This window comes from Salmo salar, chromosome ssa11 (assembly GCF_905237065.1).
Source record: "Salmo salar chromosome ssa11, Ssal_v3.1, whole genome shotgun sequence".
Lineage (NCBI taxonomy): Eukaryota > Metazoa > Chordata > Actinopteri > Salmoniformes > Salmonidae > Salmo > Salmo salar.
In genome coordinates, this window is record NC_059452.1 from 24,210,311 (window position 1) to 24,229,542 (window position 19,232).

The 19,232-nt window shown below is 42.6% G+C and overlaps 1 protein-coding gene across 2 annotated transcripts in view; it reads right to left on the minus strand.

The window, feature by feature from the left end:
* Positions 1–292: 292 nt before the first annotated feature.
* Positions 293–19,232, minus strand: part of LOC106562313 (potassium voltage-gated channel subfamily C member 1) — a 46,685-nt gene continuing 27,745 nt past the window's right edge. The window contains exons 2-4 of one of the 2 annotated variants that reach the window (XM_045689224.1): positions 18,084–19,023; positions 9,316–9,606; positions 293–3,694 (exon numbers count right to left, since the gene is read on the minus strand). In XM_045689224.1, coding sequence (XP_045545180.1) covers positions 3,579–3,694; positions 9,316–9,606; positions 18,084–19,023 — 1,347 coding nt within the window. In that variant the 3' untranslated portion in view covers positions 293–3,578. Of the gene's footprint in view, positions 3,695–6,894; positions 8,431–9,315; positions 9,607–18,083; positions 19,024–19,232 lie in introns of those variants that run through there. The other variant, XM_045689223.1, reaches the window with a different exon arrangement.

Below are 19,232 nucleotides of genomic sequence, written 5' to 3' on the forward strand. Positions count from 1 at the left end.
CAACCAACAACAGCTGTGCCTGATTGGAAGCCACACGGCCAAAATCAATGAAACAGACAACATAGAAAATGAACATAGAACGCCCACCCAATGTAACACCCTGGCCTAACCAAAATAAAGAACAAAAACCCCTCTCTATGGCCAGGGCGTTACACAAACAACCAAATAAACAACCAAGCAAACCCACAGCCAGACAACCTTGGATCTTCGGGTGGATGTCCTCAGTGTAATCAAAAAAAGAGAAACTGAACTTTTATACAATTCCAAATGAATTGTGTGAACACAGTACAGCACACTCAAAATAATATATATTATGGAACCAGCCACGCAAATGAGATTAACTAGCTAATTTACAAACAGTGTAATTGCCACACAGATCAATTATACTCCAATGCTTCACAGGCCTTGTTATGCTGCAGTAGCTGTACATCAGGGCCCTAGTAGTCCCCTGGCCTTGGCCCATTGTCAGTGTGCCATATACACTGAACCACTAAATCATCTGGATAGGCTGATGGTAGTGACAGCTAAACAATAGAACCTATCTTGCCAAGTTCAATGGGTTAATACAGGGCATATGCTTTGCTTGTCTCACAGCCTCCACATGTATTTTTCAGGAACATTTACTACTACTGCGGGTTTCTTGTAACTTTAACAGTGACTCAACCGTTGTAGGTGTGTTTGTGTGACTATGTGTGGGAGAGTTTCTCTGTTTGTTTTCAGGTGCAGCACCTCTGAGGTCATATCGTATTCGTCTGGATACTGCTTAAGCTTAATGTGTATATGTTTATCAGATTCCTCTGACTGACTCTCCTCTCTCAAGGTGGTCTGACACAATCATCTGATTACATGTGTGCCAGTATGAATGTCATTTTTGCCTCCAATGTTCTGATGTGTCCTCCTGTGCAGATGGTTTCCATGGGAACAGGGCCAGAGCATCAAGCCGAATGCAGAGAGTATGTGGATGTAATAAACATTAAAAACATGCGCTGTTCAGATAGAAGTGTGTATGTGAGAGATAAAAAACAATAAATGATTCACTCAAACAAAACATATAAGCACAAAACTCAAAGAGAGAACATATTTAATTACTTTTTATTTGTTTATTTATGTGGTTCTTTTTGTAAGGATCATCCAGAAAAGCTCAGCTAGAATACATAACTTGAAAGGGAACATAAGAATATGTACCTGTGTTGGTCGACAGATGGGGCATGACAAATCAAAGCAAACAGCTGGCATTCTTCCAACATAGACTGAGTTGTGTGAACAATGCACATCGTATGTTCACACAGGCAGTTATTTTAGCATCTTGAACCTCTTCTTATACAAGCACTAACTTCAAACAATAACCAACCTCAGCACTAATGTTGGTTAGTTGCATTCACTACTGAACATCTTTCTACTTAATTTGACATATATTTTGCAAGATGTTGGAGTATATGATATACTGTACTGTGGTTTGCTGCTAAGAAAAAGAACAACTGTGGAAAAAACATGCAATTCCCATAGCAAACGTTTAGTAAACACTCTGATCCCTTAAATATGGCACCATTGAAGAGGGAGGAGTCTCCCTGTTGCATAATTGTGGCCTGCACTGTTCCATGCTTCACTCCACCTCTTGGATAGGTTTGTGTTTGTAGATCAAAAGTATGCATTGGTATGGCAGTGTTGCAGTGTGTAAATACAGCTTCATGTCTACATTGACTACTTCACTATAGGAGGAATTTAAAGTCTTTGCTTGGCTGGTTCCTCTTTACCGTGTTAACTGAGATAAGTAGTCTGGTCTAAAAATGGACTTTAGAAATACAAACGCTTTACATTATGCAGATGTACACCCCAACCCCTTACTGATTAAATAGAAACATTTTAATAGCAAATATTCTCAATTCAAGTTCTACATAATGAAATACACTGGTCTGTTGTTCAGTGCAAGAGATCTTATCTACCAAAACCCAATATTTTAACCTGATGTCTAGTTTGGAGCGCTGGTTGAATGGTTTATTATACAGGCAGTGTATATATTGTCTGTGTCAGCAATCTTATGCTAAGAGCATTTGTGAGCCTAATGAAGATGTTATTAGTATTGATAGATTAGTCATATATTCCATTATTAGGCTATCAACCTTCAGTAACTATGTGGTTAATGTATCTTTTGTGTGTTTTGAAATCCCATGTAGGAAATCATGTGCTGAATAATCCCCCTGGGAGTTGGTAAAAGGAAAATGTGACGACTTTGCAGCAAAGTGGATTTTTCTTTATAATATGGGCATTCAGACTGAGTTCATGTAAACAGTGGAAAACTGTTCCTCATCCTCTCTCACTTACACATCTCAATGCCAATAATGGTATCAGGTGCCACAGCTTGCTCATGCAACATATTGGTAATAACCTGGCTCTTTGACACATTAAGCCAGGTGACAAAGGAGATATTAGTCCATATTATATAGCTAACTAGAAAAGCAAAGCCTAAAGCTTGTGAAAACATACGCTTGTGAAAACAATGTAGAAATAGTGTAACACATAAAGTAGTATTGAAAGTGAGTTCAGATACCAACCAACCAGTTGTCATTTACTAGGTAGTTACAACATGGGTAATTGTTTTCTTTTTATCCCATCAAAACCAGTTTTGCAATTACTTATGTGAGTGCTTGATCTCTGTTAGTCTCATGATCACATACTGTACATTAAGTACATGCATATCAAAGCCTTGTTCTGAGTGCAGTATGTACTGTATATGAAATCCACCGCACATTGTCTGGATGACAGTTTTCCACCTTGCAGCAAGTTAACAGAGTAATATTTGTAAGAAATACCTCAAATAAATGTTTCTTTCCATTGCTGATAACTGCAAGGTTCCCTTTGCAGGCATGGGTGCCATACAGCCAATACATATTTCGGCAAGAAATGCGTCAATTGTTTGTATAACTGGGGATAACAAACTAATTTAAAGCACAACTACAGCTGAATTTAGGGCAAGTGACATTTTATGACATAAAAAACAAACGTCATTGTTGCAGTTATGATCACTTTGCTGAATTCATTTTTCTTACACTCAAACCTTAATGTGTAGAAAGTGAGGGCATTCAACATTTCTCAAAGGAAAGTTGAGAGTAAATATCTATAAAAGGCAACTCAGATGTGGTATGACAAAAACAGCCTGAAAACAAGTATTTGGCAAGTTTTAACTCAGGGATAAAAATGACTGTGTTACTGGGGTCAACATGACACTTGATTATTTCTCCAACATAGTTACATGAAGTCAGACACAAGGAAGAGAAGCAGATATACAACACTTATAGAAAACAAACAAACTTCAATAAACACATACATGCACACAAGAACGCACACACGCACACACACACACAAAGACACACACACACACACACACAACGTTCATTCTTACTCAAGTGTGTACAGCATGAAATCAACCAGTCATAGGTAAAGCAGCCAATGAGAAAGGTTTGAGAACCACAACTCTTCTGGGTGACATTTAAGGCTGGGCCGGCAGCATGTCCAGCTGTCCACGTCAGCACCCCCCTGGCACTGGTCATCTATGTACAACAAACAGACTAAGAGCATTATCAGTCGGGGGATGGGACGTTGTGGCCCACACACAGTGTGGTTGGGACACCATGGTTCATAACACAGACTGACTGGTCTGTGTTCTGTGATCGCCTGGCCCGGCCTGGGCGGGATGCTAGAGAGAAGAGAGACAGAAGTGTTATTACCCAGGGCCTGCTCCTGCTGGGCGAGGGCCTGCTGGGCAAGGGCCTGCTGGGCGAGGGCTTGGGTGAGAGTTAATGGTGGATGATGCTCAAAGTGCAGAGGGAGGGGCAGAGATGAGATAACATTAGAGGAATTCAATGTGTGCCGCCGGGCTGGCATCCCATGGTAAACCAGCTAGTTTGATCATGCTTCACCCATGCTTAGCCAATGCATCACACCTCTTAGTGTAGACTGTCTGTATAAATAGGTTGTTTTAGGGAAGTCTTATGAGTATGTTCAAACCATGCTTTCATTTATAATCCCCTTTAGATGTTGTTGAGGGTTTAGTCATCACCATGCTGTGCATTCTGCCATGCATCTTTCAGGCCACTCTGGGTTCAGACTTGATTTCACTCCTGTTTAAGACCTCCCATTCACTTCATTTTGGTTTCCAAAAAGCTTGGTACACCAGAGGAGAGAAAGGAAGAGAAAACATTCATATACATTCAATCCATTCAATGAAATACAGACCCCTCTGACAGGTTTCATACAAAATTTATTTCATGCTAGAGTTGTATTCTTCAACTCTCTTTTCCTATTGATTTCATGTTGCATAACATTGTGCATGCACTTGATTTCCCCCCATGTTCTTAATTGCAAACAATGATTTTATGTTTTAAAATATACTTATATTTTTGCTGCTTTCATATTAGCTAAAGGTTGTTAGGGAAAGATGGTCAGACACAACCTGACTCAACCAGATTCTTTATGATTTCTTTTCTAGTTTTCTTTAAAAAAATAACACTGTTCAAATTATATATTTAGTATGTGAAAGTAACAATGGTTCACTAGGATAAGTTCTCCATAAATAATTGATCGTATACATCTAGACGTATAGCAGTAGACAGAAACATAGATTACTAATTTAGCCTAAATGATTCTTCTCATTAAGATCCAGGATCACAAGCATGCCAACATAAACAAGGTCAAACGTTATTTTAGCTTTTCACAACATAGAGAGCTTGCTGAAATATGTATATTCTCCATCTTTCTACAAGTCTCTAGTTAGGAAATAGTGGTCAATATGACCAGAGCTGCCAGGTAACATGTACTCTGTACCACAAAGAAAAATAGGAAGAAATGTGAAACGAAAACACTCAGTCATTGAACACCTTTATAGTCTGGCTACATAAATTGTATGCAAAGGTGAGGAATCGTTAAAAGAAAAATATATTCTTCATACGGATAGTCGTAATAGCTATAGTTTCTTTTTCTTTTTTACTAGTCCACCATGCAACTCATGCTAAATAAAAAGAGTCATGTTTAACTGATGGTATTGGGTGACATAAATGCCATTAGCAGTTATTCTTATTGTCCTCTACTTATTGATTTCATTCCACCCTTTCTGGCCATTCAGGCCAAGATGTCAGACCAATGTTCCTTTGTTATTTGTCTTTCTGTCCTCCTACAGTTCTTCATTGAGAAAAAGTCCATACAAAAACAACAACGTAGAAAAGCAAAAAGGACTTCTTCGATCTTGATGTTTGAGAGAAAACCTATCCTTCAAAGTGAGACGGTGAGCTCACTGTAAGAAACCTCTGTATCTACTGTTTCTCTTCCTCACTGTGAATGTGGCCCTGTCAAGCCCTCCATCCGTGGAATAAAGAAAGAGGGGGATTTCTCCCCAAGCGTTGGTTTCTCCCATTCAGAGTCAGACTGTGGTGCACCCCCCTCAGGTCACTCTGAGAACTTCTGCCTGCATATACTTAACTAAGACAGTCTCCTCTTTACAGGGATCTGTGGTAGAGAATACACGGGAGGGTTGGGTTGCTCAGCATCAGCCAGTCATTAGTCATTCTCAAAAGGATGGATGCATTTGAGAAAAGTAAGACAATGGGGGGGGGGTGTATACAGAGAAAGAGGACACCTAACAGATGTTTTAAAAATCAAAACAACTTGCTCTGTGGTGATCCAGGAGAAGGAGAGAAAACAAGGACAGAGATATAGAGAAGTGAAAGAAAGAGACAAGCTGAGAGGACAGCAGAGGAACAGAGTGTGTGACTGGGCCAACTATCTGTTGTTTCGGAGCTGTGTCCATGCACACCACCTCCCTGAGGGGGAGCCACCCCAACAGAGAAAGACAGGATTGTAGCAGGATAGGAAGATCGACAGAATAAAAGACAGAAGAGCAGAACGGGAGAAGAAGTCAACCAAAAATGGGAAAATTGGACTTCTCTTTGAAGTAGCTACTTTGTGGTTGTGCTTTGGTTGTGGTTGTGCTGTGTGGTGGGAAGATACATTCTTTACCTTGTAAAAAAGTATTATGAAATAGAATATAGATACGCAAAAATATATATCTTTACTACTGAATCTGTTGATGGTTTGCCTTCAATAAAAACATGACTAGGTTCCAATAATTTAAGTGTTAGAGTACTTCACCTACAGTGAATATTTACAGCTGGGTCCTTTTCACCATTTGGATGGGCCATACAAGAGTATTTAGAGAATATTATCTCCATTCATAGGTGTAGGGTTCTATATGAGTTCTTCCAGATCTTTTGGAATCTACCTGAGCTGACCTACTCTTTCCTATGGATGTCAAAATTCCATATTTCTGGTATTAAAGACTCTCTTCCCATTATCAGTTTTGAGAAGGGACAGTTTACAGAGACAGAGAACAAGCAACACAGATAGAAGAAGAGACTGAAGCGAAAAGCTGAAGACGGAGAGCAAGGTCCAGAGGACAAAAATGGGACAGACCGGTACAACACGTTGGAACAGGAGCTAGCTGCAGATGGGGTTTCTGTAGGTGGGTAACAGGGAGAAGGGCAGAGGTTTAGAGGGGACCCTAGGAGACCGCCCTGTGTCACTGATCCATGCCTACAGAATGCTACAGGACACTATGTGGGCTGCAGGGCCCTGCAGACACTGACACCACTCCAGTACCAGCCCCCCCATGCCGGCAATGGTGCTAAGGCTATAAAGCATTTGGTAACCTTTGTTTAGGGAGAGTCAGAGTTTCCGGGGTGTAGTGTAACAGTATGGGACCTCTATCTTTCAAATAATTTCCTTTCACTCTTTTTTCAAAATGTATAATGTTATTGATCCAGGCCAATTGTACACACGTATTACCGTTCATGCGTTCTCTGATTGATTGAGGTCCCGGAAGCATGCAGAGAGCAGTTGGGGGGGGGGGCTCAGAAAGAGAAGGCACATCAATGTATTTTCTAGCAGGGTTGAGATCCCAACAGCCAATCTGGCTCCAGGCACTAACACTTATCTGACGCTTATTCAGCTAGTTCAACATCAAGTTCATTTTGTGGTTAACAATATCAAATGGAGAAGAGAGACTGACAGTATCCAGTCTGCTTTGTAATACTGTCTATAAGAGTGCTGGCACAGAGCCATATTCAGCTAGACTTCAACATGTATCTGCTGTAGTCCAATTATATAGTGATCTTGTTACATAATCTTATGACATGCTGTTATTTAACAACAATAGCCTGTCATCTACTTGTGAAGCAATGATATAAAAATAGTTCTTTGCTGAAGTTATTCGTTGTTAGATCAGAGGTAGGACGCTGTTGAAAATGTCCGTCTTGCTTCTCACAATGCTTGTCATATACTGTAATACCATGTGGCCTCTCTTATTCCTCACCATACTTCACCCCTTACCACCAGCTACATTTCCTCTCCATTGCCAACCATCAGCTGGACAGGACATGCAGTGTTGAGTTAAGAGACAAGCACAACACATTCCAACATGGAGCAACAGAGAAACAGGTTCACTTTCCATTGGCAACATATACATAGACAATCACACACAGACACACTCGCAGACATACCATACACACACTCAGAAGCACATTCATTAACACATGACATAGAATATACAACACTGAGGGCATGTGTACTCTTAGCTGCTGTTAGTGATCATCCTACTTGATTCATGTAATGGATCAGTCTCATGAAGTGGACACAGTGGATTACAGATGTGTTTGTGTTATGGCTCTTGAGAGTCACTGAACTTGTCCACCCAAAACAGATCATGCTCACAAAGAGCGGTTCACTATGGGAGACAGTGGGAATGTGTGACCTTTCCACCAAAAAAAGCTCCACTGTGCACTAGAAGAGGCAGGATAAAAAGTATGTGTAAACTGTTTACTGTATGGAGGCTGTAGCAGGTCCTGTCTTAGCTAGTGTCTGGGAACTTGGCTGGGGATGATGGCAGGTGAGATTTAGCAATGCTATTAGCCAATGACAACAATATACAGTATTATGTGCTTGTGATTCATCTCCCTACGCTCACAAGCAGCTAATTTAAGAAGCTGCGGATGACACTGGCATTATAGTTTGATGCTGTAACAATTGTGGAAGCAGTTTTTTATTCTTATTTTTCAGAGTTGATTCATCATAGAAGCCTTTGGCTTGCAGTTGTCCTGCCTTTGTCTGGTGTAACTGTAGACTAGAGGACATGATGAGGGCCTGATGTTATTGTAGAGCAGGATAGTAAGGATCTCTCGGTGTGGTGAACAAGGCATTTCTTTCATTGTGCTATTCTTTAGTGTTAGAGGCTGGGGCGTCAGGTTGTGAGTGTGGCATGGCCGTCCTCTTGGCCACATACCCACCCAGCTAGCTGCAGCAGAGGGTAGCCCTGGGGGCCCTGGCGGCCGAGCGGTGGGCATGGGGGCGCCGGCTCCGCCAGTGACCTCCCCTGGGAAGGGCCAGCTACCGGCCAATTAGACACAAGTCAAGGATGGGGGGATGATGAAGGGGGGAGTGATGGAGGGAGGAACAAACAGATCAGACAATGAGTGGAGGAAAAACAAGGAAAAACAAACATACAACAAGGAAAAACAGAAAAAGGGAAAGTTAAGGTTGGCCCAGGGGGCAGTGTGATAGTCTCGGTGATAGTGAACAAACCAAATGGAGAGTATAGAACACCCAGAGATGGAGAGGAGGGTTGGCATGGTAACGTAAAAAACATTTTCAAGAAAATCCCAAAACAGAAAAACAAGACCACTAATTAGTGATTTGTTTATATATTTGTTTAGTAACTTATTTCATGCGGAAGTAAATAAATGAAAGTAAGAGTAATAAAGATGATTCAGTTTTAATGAAAGAGAGAGAGAAGAGTTGGACAGAGAAAAAGGCTAGCGTCCAAATGCCAAATAAGAATGTTGGGGGTGATGCTTTTTTTGTTGGGTTTTTTTCACCTTTATTTAACCAGGTAGGCCAGTTGAGAACAAGTTCTCATTTACAACTGCGACCTGGCAGATATTGTGTCGCTCAGCAGTACTATGTGGGTGGGGGACCTGAAGTTGTTTGTGTTGAAAGCTGTATAGACAAAGATAGTAAGGACAAGACCTACTGTAAGATAGCAACAACAAAAATAATGTGTGTGCTCTCTAAAGTGTCTTTTTGTGTCACGTTTCAGACTTACAGTACAGCTGTGCAGTTTCTCCTCCCTGAGTACACATGAAAGTGTGTTTGTGCTTGACTCTAAGTGTGTTCCCTAGGGTGTGTGCACTGAGGAAGGTGTGCCCTGAGATTTAAGCCCTGGGATGTGTGCCCGGATGTAGGGCCTGTGTCTAGGTGTGTCATATTACGTACCCTTCCTGACTCTGGCCGCCGTGTGGCCTGGCCGCCCGCCCATGGCCAGGAGGAAGCAGGGCTGCTGCTCGGACCGGTCAATAGGGCTTAAGACCTGGCCATCGTCAGGTGACATGATCTGGTCTATGTGGGGACAGTCTTCATTGGCCAGCGCTGCTTTTTCTGACTCCTTGGCTGACTCCTTGGCTGACTCCTTGGCTGACTCCTTGGCTAACTCCTTGGCTGCTCTCTTGGCTGACTCCTTGGATGTTTCCCCGTTCACTTTGGGATCTTGAAAAACAGCTTGTGGAGCTGAAACAGAGGGAGAAGAACTTAGTGGTGATTCCTCAATGGTGTGGAAGAGGATGTGTCAGCACCGGCATTTATGTGCAAGCTTGGCTGTTTTTTAATCAACCAGGTAACACAGTTTTGAAGTACAATCATCAAACTTTTTAAAATGTCAAATAATCATTGACCTTTCCCAACTGCCCCAAATCCCATCCACTGGAACTTCAACAAACAAAAACTCTTCACACTTGCTGCTCAATTTGGCACAGAATATCTGCTTTGTTTGGTTTCCCAAATCCCTCACTCTCAAAACTAACAAGCTCCTGTCCTGGAAATGTACCACCTGCTTTTCCAGACATAGCAGTGACTATTTACAGGTCAATAAAATAACACGATTCTTCATCTTCAGTATGGTAAGTAAAGGTAGTGGAGTTCTAAGCCATTACCTTCTGTGCATGACCAACTCAAAACAATGGAACAGGAAACACTAACATTTGATCATCCAGGCCTCACACGTCAAACCTTGTGGGACTTATAAGCATTACATCTCCAGACTGAACCACACAGCCCAGACCACCACTGTCACCGCTGTAGTAAAACATTATTTGTGGGTAACACTTGCAGATATTAGCAGTGGTGTCTCTGCTGCATTGACGCTCCACCCCATTACACATTACAGTAATCCATCTGCTCTTGTCAGCGCAGCAGGCAGCACACAGACCCTAGCCAGCCACACACAGCCATTGTACGTGTGACGCAGACCCTCTGGGATAGAGGGAGAGGAAGAAGGGGAGAGAGAGTGGGAGATGAGTCACTTTCTTCAGAATAGTTCAATGAATAGACACCATTCTCTAACTCCCTCACTTTTTCCCTCTCTGTTCCTCCCCTTCTCCCTATCCCTGTTGACTTTTGTCTTTTTTTCATCCCCCTCTTATTTCCCCCCATCCCCTCATTCATCTTTTGGATATCTGTATCCAATTCATGGGCTCTATTGATTGGCTGTTGGCCTGGTAATCGTGCATGTCTGATGTGATGAAGTGGCAGAGGATTTGTCCAGATGGTGCCTCTTTACGGGAAAGAGAGGGAGAGTAAAGATGACACAGCAGTAATGACCATATCACTGAGAACTGTCCATCACTGGCATCGTGGAGGACAACACTTCCAAAAGAAGCATGATGCATTCTGGTCATTTTGGTCAGCCATCACTACAGCCTGAAGCCATCTTACTCTCTACTTTCTACTGCACTAACAACATTTCTCGCAGAACCATACTCATCACTTCAAATTCAAATGTGTTACCACACTGCACAACCACAGAAGAGATATACAGCAAGATACTGTATGTAAGTTAGCGGACCTGGTCCAGAAGTGTCTGTGTTGCACGTGTGGTTAAAAACAGCTCACTGAATAAATGATGACAGCCATTTCAGAGGGTGTTTTTTTTTTTACTGCACTGGCTTGCTGACTGGAACTGCACTCTCATAGTCATTCCAATGGCATTTCACTGGGTCAATTCCCCACTGGTCCCTTAATGTTTGTCTGTGTGTTTTGACATTGATTAGTAAAAATAGATGTGTTCATCTGTTTAAACTTTGAAACAATAAGCACACACCATATTCAAGTATGCAACTAAGTAATAGATGTCATAAATAAGCAAGTAGCTACGTTGTTTGTGTGTGTGTGTGTGTGTGTGTGTGTGTGTGTGTGTGTGTGTGTGTGTGTGTGTGTGTGTGTGTGTGTGTGTGTGTGTGTGTGTGTGTGTGTGTGTGTGTGTGTGTGTGTGTGTGTGTGTGTGTGTGTGTGTGTGTGTGTTTGTGTGTGTGTGTGTGTGTTAATTGAGAGGTCTAGGACCTCTGTGAGTGAGGGGATACAGAGACCCGAGGATCACATCAACTGCTCAAGGGACCAGCTTTATGAGGAGTACAGTACAGCACTTTAAAAGTTATGTAACCTTTCCCAGCTCTCTTTTTCAGGGAAAGTGAGCTCTATAGATAGTGTAGACTGCTGTAAAAACTAAATTGACGCATTGCATATTTGGCAATCCTAGTCTATTCCTCATCCTAATCAAACAGCCCATGCCTCTTGTTCAAAGACTGGAGGACTCAGACAGAGTTCTCACTCCATAGGAGGCCATATATAGAGAATGCCAACTTATATGCCAGAATCACAACATTCTACACACATTATTAATTTCCTCCTGAGCTGAACCCAACCCATCTTGAGGGCCCATGCTCAGCATGTTCCTGAATGTGTGTGTATTCATGTGTTATTACATACATGTATCCCTTAAAGTAACTTTGTAATAATGTTCATGTAATGTAAAGTGTTGCTCTAATGTCTGTCTGTTAAATTACCATTCAGTGTCAAACTGTTTTCTGATTGGGTGCTAAATGAGTTTCAGATTGGCTGCTTATTTCATCATTCTGCTTTGCAGCCCATTGTGAATAATAGGAGAAGCAAGTGAATAGCTGCAGTTCGTGGCAGAACCTGAGTCCTATTGTGCAATGTGCGTTGCTTGGACACTGTTGTCATGGCAACATGCATTGGCACAGAAAAAAAGATTGCGGGAAATTAAATAAATGAGACATCAAGAATGAGAGAGGATGTTGGGAAGGTGAAAACAATCATTGTTTTTACCACCTCCAGAGAACGTACATTATGGCAGTGCCTGGTGAAACTCTAACTCTCATTGGTCAAGATCATAGAAGTAATGAGACTTATGCACATCCTGTATCATATGACTAGGCAAAGTCAGGAAGTTTGACCCTTGTTAATGTTTTTCCTCTCTCCTCCAGGAGACAAGTCATTATGTCACCTCTGGTTGTTCTCTCTGCAGGGAGTCAGGTCAGATGACAGGCCCTGATGGCTCAGAATGTAGACGCCATCTGACAGGCTGCAAAGTAAAGGTGCAGATAGAAGTCAAGGTAATCTAAATGTGTTTGTTACAAACAAATAACTATCACTGAATAGTATTGTTGGAATCTAATCAGTAGAGACACCTTGTAAGTGGGACATCTTGGATACACAACTCTCCAAAGAAAACATTCATTATAAAGTTAAAGGATTCTATTATAAACAGGAGTACAGCCAGCGAGCGAGGGGTGCAGTGTTTTTGTGTGTGTGTGTGTGAGAGTGCTCAGAGGGTTGTTAGTCATAGATGTAGCGTGGAATGATGCTTGGCCGTAACGTGTGGCAGTAAATAAGGAGCCATCACCAGATCCACTCATGGCCACTTCAGGCCCTCGTGGCAGGGCATAAATACACACTACTCACACTATTTCATAGAAGAGGGAACTCCATGGAATCAGTTGGGCCCTATCCCTATCATGAGTAGGCGATGTACAGTATATCAGCCTGTGAGTAACTGAGAATCCCCCAAAGCTGCGTGTGCTCACCACAGCTGGCCTGGTCATTCAAGCAGAAAAACATGAAAGAGGAACACAGTCATCATCCATCCAAGGGACTTCCTGAAAATTGATAGGTTCTCTGAGGGAAACCCCCACTCTCTGCTGTCTTTGTCCAACTTCCCCTATGAGTCACACAGGTTAGACACACAGGTCTCCAGGCAACCAGGCTGTCTCTTTTATTGCAGTCATTTCTACAGTGCGATATCACTGGTGCAATGTTAGTTAAACAAGTTAACTGTGAAATAATGGCATTCGCTGTTAATATATATATATATATATATATATATATATATATATATATATATATATATATATATATATATATATATAAGCATTCCAGGTGAAGCTGGTTGAGAGAATGCCAAGAGTATGTAAAGCTGTCATCATGGCAAAGAGTGGCTATTTAAAGAATCTCAAATATAAAATATATTTAGATTTGTTTAACACTTTTTTGTTACTACATGATTCCATATGTGTTCTTTCATAGTTTTGATGTCTTCACTATTATTCTACAATATAGAAAATAGTAAAAATATTGAAAAACCCATGAATGAGTAGGTGTTCTAAAACTTTTATATAAACACAGTATATATAAACACTACCGGTCAAAAGTTTTAGAACACCTACTCATTCATGGGTTTTTCAATATTTTTACTATTTTCTATATTGTAGAATAATAGTGTAGACATCAAAACTATGAAATAACACATATGGAATCATGTAGTAACAAAAAATATTTATTCACTACCGGTCAAAAGTTTTAGAACACCTACTCATTATAGGGTTTGTCTTTATCTTTACTATTAAATAACACATATGGAATCATGTAGTAACCCAAAAAGTGTTAAATAAATCTAAATATATTTGAGATTTGAGATTCTTTAAATAGCCACTCTTTGCCATGATGACAGCTTTACATACTCTTGGCATTCTCTCAACCAGCTTCACCTGGAATGCTTTTCCAACAGTCTTGAAGGAGTTCCCACATATGCTGAGCACTTGTTGGCTGCTTTTCTTTCATTCTGCGGTCTAACTCATCCCAAAATTGTCAATTTGGTTGAGGTTGGGGGATTGTGGAGGCCAGGTCATTTGATGCAGCACTCCATCACTCTCCTTCTTGGTAAAATAGCCCTTACACAGCCGGGAGGTGTGTTGGGTCATTGTCCTGTTGAAAAACAAATTACAGTCCCACTAAGCCCAAACCAGATGGGATGGCGTATCATTGCAGAATGCTGTGGTAGCCATGTTGGTTAAGTGTGCCTTGAATTCTAAATAAATCACAGACAGTGTAACCAGCAAAGCACCCCCACACCGTAACACCTCCTCCTCCGTGCTTTACAGTGGGAAATACACATGCGGAGATCATCCATTCACCCACACTGCGTCTCACAAAGACACTGCGGCTGGGACAAAAATCTCAAATTTGGACTCCAGACCAAAGGACAAATTTCCAACGGTCGAATGTCCATTGCTTGTGTTTCTTGGCCCATGCAAGTCTATTCTTCTTATTGGTGTCCTTTAGTAGTGGTTTCTTCGCAGCAATTCAACTATGAAGGCCTGATTCAAATAGTCTCCTCTGAACCCTGAAATTTCCATCCCTAACTATAACATTTTTCGACAAGGTAGAACTGCCAAAGGGGGCGGTGTTGCAATCTACTGCAGAGATAGCCTGCAGAGTTCTGTCTTACTATCCAGGTCTGTATCCAAACAATTTGAGCTTCTACTTTTAAAAATCCACCTTTCCAGAAACAAGTCTTTCACCGTTGCCGCTTGTTATAGACCACCCTCTGGCCCCAGCTGTGCCCTGGACACCATATGTGAATTGATTGCCACCCATCTATCTTCAGAGCTCATGCTGCTAGGTGACCTAAATTGGGACATCCTTAACACCTCAGCCATCCTACAATCTAAGCTTGATGCCCTCAATCTCACACAAACTATGATAGAGTTCAGTGTGTCAAATCGGAGGGCCTGATGTCAGAGGGCCTGTGGGCCTGACCTCTGGCAGTCTCTATGGGGGTGCCACAGGGTTCAATTCTCGGGCCGACTCTCTTCTCTGAATACATCAATGATGTCGCTCTTGCTGCTGGTGATTCTCTGATCCACCTCTACGCAGACGACACCATTCTGTATACCCCTGGCCCTTCTTTGGACACTGTGTTAACTAACCTCCAGACAAGCTTTAATGCCATACAACTCTCCTTCCGTGGCCTCCAACTGCTCTTAAATGCAAGTAAAACTAAATGCATGCTCTTCAACCGATCGTTGCCCGTACCCACCGGCCCGTCCAGCATCACTACTCGGGACGGCTCTGACTTAGAATATGTGGACAACTACAAATACCTAGGTGTCTGGTTAGACTGTAAACTTTCCTTCCAGACTCACATTAAGCATATCCAATCCAAAATTAAATCTAGAATCGGCTTCCTATTTCGCAACAAAGCATCCTTCAATCATGCTGCCAAACATAACCTCGTAAAACTGACCATCCTACCGATCCTCGACTTCGGTGATGTAATTTACAAAATAGCCTCCAACACTCTACTCAACAAATTGGATGCAGTCTATCACAGTGCCATCAATTTTGTCACCAAAGCCCCATATACTACCCACCACTGCGACCTGCACGCTCTTGTTGGCTAGCCCTCGCTTCATACTCGTCGCCAAACCCACTGGCTCAAGGTCATCAACAAGTCTCTGCTAGGTAAAGCCCCACCTTATCTCAGCTCACTGGTCACCATAGCAGCACCCACCCATAGCACCCGCTCCAGCAGGTTTATCTCACTGGTGACCCCCAAAGCCAATTCTTCCATTGGCCACCTTTCCTTCCAGTTCTCTGCTGCCAATGACCGGAACGAACTGCAAAAATCACTGAAGCTGGAGTCTCATATCTCCTTCACTAGCTTTAAGCACCAGCTGTCAGAGCACCTCACAGATCACTGTACCTCTACATAGCCCATCTGTAAATAGCCCATCCAACTACCTCATCCCCATACTGTATTTATTTATTCATCTTGCTCCTTTGCACCCCAGTATCTCTACTTGCACATTCATCTTCTGCACATCTACCATTCCAGTGTTTAATTGCTATATTGTAATTACTTCGCCACCATGGCCTATTTATTGCCTTACCTCCCTTATCCTACCTCATTTGCACATACCATATATAGACTTTTTCTACTGTATTATTGATTGTATGTTTGTTTATTCCATGTGTAACTCTGTGTTGTTGTATGTGTCGAACTGCTTTGCTTTATCTTGGCCAGGTCGCAGTTGCAAATGAGAGCTTCTTCTCAACTAGCCGACCTGGTTAAATAAAGGTGAAATAAAAATTACTAAAACAAAAAACAGCTGATGTTGAGATGTGTCTGTTACTTGAACTCTGTGAAGCATTTATTTGGGCTGGTAACTCTAATGAACTTATCCTCTGCAGCAGAGGTAACTCTGGGTCTTCCATTCCGGTGGCAGTCCTCATGAGAGCCAGTTTCATCGTAGCGCTTGATGGTTTTTGCGACTGCACTTGAAGAAACTTTCAAAGTTCTTGAAATGTTCCATATTGACTGACCTTCGTGTCTTAAAGTAATGATGGACTGTCATTTCCCTTTGCTTATTTGAGCTGTTCTTGCTATAATATGGACTTGGTCTTTTACCAAATAGAGCTATCTTCTATATACCCCCCTTACCTTGTCACAGCACAACTGATTAGCTCAAACGTATTAAGAAGGAAAGAAATTCCACAAATTCACTTTTAAGAAGGCACACCTGTTAATTGAAATGCATTCCAGGTGACTACCTCATGAAGCTGGTTGAGAGAACACCAAGAGTGTGCAAAGCTGTCATCAAGGCAAAGTGTGGCTATTTGAAGAATCTCAAATATAAAATATATTTTGATTTGTTTAACTTTTTGGGTTACTACATGATTCCATATGTGTTATTTAATAGTAAAGATAAAGACAAACCCTATAATGAGTAGGTGTTCTAAAACTTTTGACCGGTAGTGAATAAATATTTATATTTTTGAGTTTCTGAGAAGCTTCCTATTCTGCTACCTGGTCTATACATCATAAAAATACATTTGGCAATCAGCCAAATGAACAATATGTCTGCAGGCTTTAAACTGGTTTCACAGCCCTGCAGTATTTTTCCTGAGACAGCACACACGCAGATAAGTTAACTAGGAAATATAATAAATGTATGGGTGTGATAGTCTTATGTGTGATTCATAAATTGTAATGTATTTTCCATCTGAGTGGATGAAATATGCTATTTAACATCTGCTGTCAGGATGGCTGGCTACTGTATGTGCCACTGTGTTACCTTTGGTGTTTTCATCACTGCATTAAACTGGTCAGGGTAGAGATGAAAAGGTAGTTGGGGGGGAGATTGGTCTGGTGTGGTATGAGGTTTGGTCTGGTGTGGTGTGAGGTTTGGTCTGGTGTGGTATGGTAGGGTAGGTATAAGGTTTGGTCTGGTGTGGTATGAGGTTTGGTCTGGTGTGGTATGAGGTTTGGTCTGGTGTGGTATGAGGTTTGGTCTGGTGTGGTGTGAGGTTTGGTCTGGTGTGGTATGGTAGGGTAAGGTATAAGGTTTGGTCTGGTGTGGTATGAGGTTTGGTCTGGTGTGGTATGAGGTTTGGTCTGGTGTGGTATGAGGTTTGGTCTGGTTTAGTCTGGTTTGGTATGAGGTTTGGTCTGGTGTGGTATGAGGTTTGGTTTGGTGTGGTATGAGGTTTGGTCTGGTGTGGTATGAGGTTTGGTCTGATGTGGGATGAGGTTTGGTCTGGTGTGGTATGAGTTGATAATGTCTGGGGAGTGGGCAGTGGAGTTGATGACATGTGTATGAGTGGAGTGGTCACTGGTCAACATACTGCCATGTAGGGCCTTTCCACATTCAATGGCTCCTGGTGTGGAGAATGGCTGTTTTTCTGACTGGGGAGTTAGCAGAAGGAGGAGGAGGAGGAGGAGGTGGAGAGAGGAGGATAAGGAGGAGGAGGAAGAGGAGGAGGTGTGAAGGCAGGGGAGTTCAGTCAGTTCACTGAGAATGTATTTTCTTTCATTGAGATTCAGATTGACATTCGGCAGAAAGTTTTCCTACCTGCTCTGTTTACTTCTAAGATCTCTTCTGGTGGTTCTTGTGGGGCCAGGGGCCATGTGTCGTCCTGCGTGCTGTGGTGAGGTGAGGTTACCTCCGACTTACAGTAATTGGGGGAGCCCAGAAGTGGGGCACGGGGGATATGCTTGTTCTTTTTCTTTGGTAACTTCTGCTTGGCCATCGCCAGGGAGTAATACATCCCAAAGTTATTGACAATAACAGGCACTGGCATGGCGATAGTCAGCACACCAGCCAGAGCACACAGCGCTCCCACCAGCATGCCAGACCATGTCTGAGGGTACATGTCTCCATAGCCAAGGGTTGTCATGGTCACCACCGCCCACCAGAATCCAATAGGAATGTTCTTGAAGTGTGTGTGCTCGCTGGCTCGGGGGTCATTGGGCTTGGCACCAATCCTTTCAGCATAGTAGATCATAGTGGCGAAGATGAGCACACCCAGGGCGAGGAAGATGATGAGGAGCAGGAACTCATTGGTGCTGGCTCGGAGTGTATGACCCAGGACACGCAGTCCCACAAAGTGCCTAGTCAGCTTAAAGATCCGGAGGATCCGGACAAAGCGTACCACACGTAGGAAACCCAGTACATCCTTAGCCGCCTTGGAAGAGAGCCCACTCAGCCCAACCTCCAGGTAGAAGGGCATGATGGCAATAAAGTCAATGATGTTGAGGGTGTTACGGAAAAACTCCAGCTTGCTCGGACAGAACGTCACTCGCATTATGAACTCAAATGTAAACCACAGCACACAGACCCCCTCAATATAGGTGAGGAAGACCACGGTCTCAGTCTCCTGGTAGACCCGCGTGCTGTTGTCCAGCGGGTCAATTTCCGTCCGGTTGATGATGGGGTTGAAGGCCTCGTGTGTCTCCAGGCAGAAGGTGGTGATGGAAACCAGGATGAAGAACAGGGAGGCGAAGGCTATCCACTGCAGGGGAGAGATGAGAGGGAGGGAGAGAAGGAGGGAGAGGGAAAGAGAGAGGGAGAGATTATAAGCGAGGGAGCTTAGAATACAAACGTGAAGGAACAGAGCACTAGAACTCCCCCACAGCTCTCTTCAGTTCTACAACATAAATCTAGGTCAGTACTCTTAACTGTGTGTCACTTGAAAGGGCGTGCACCTAAACTGTGGAGCTC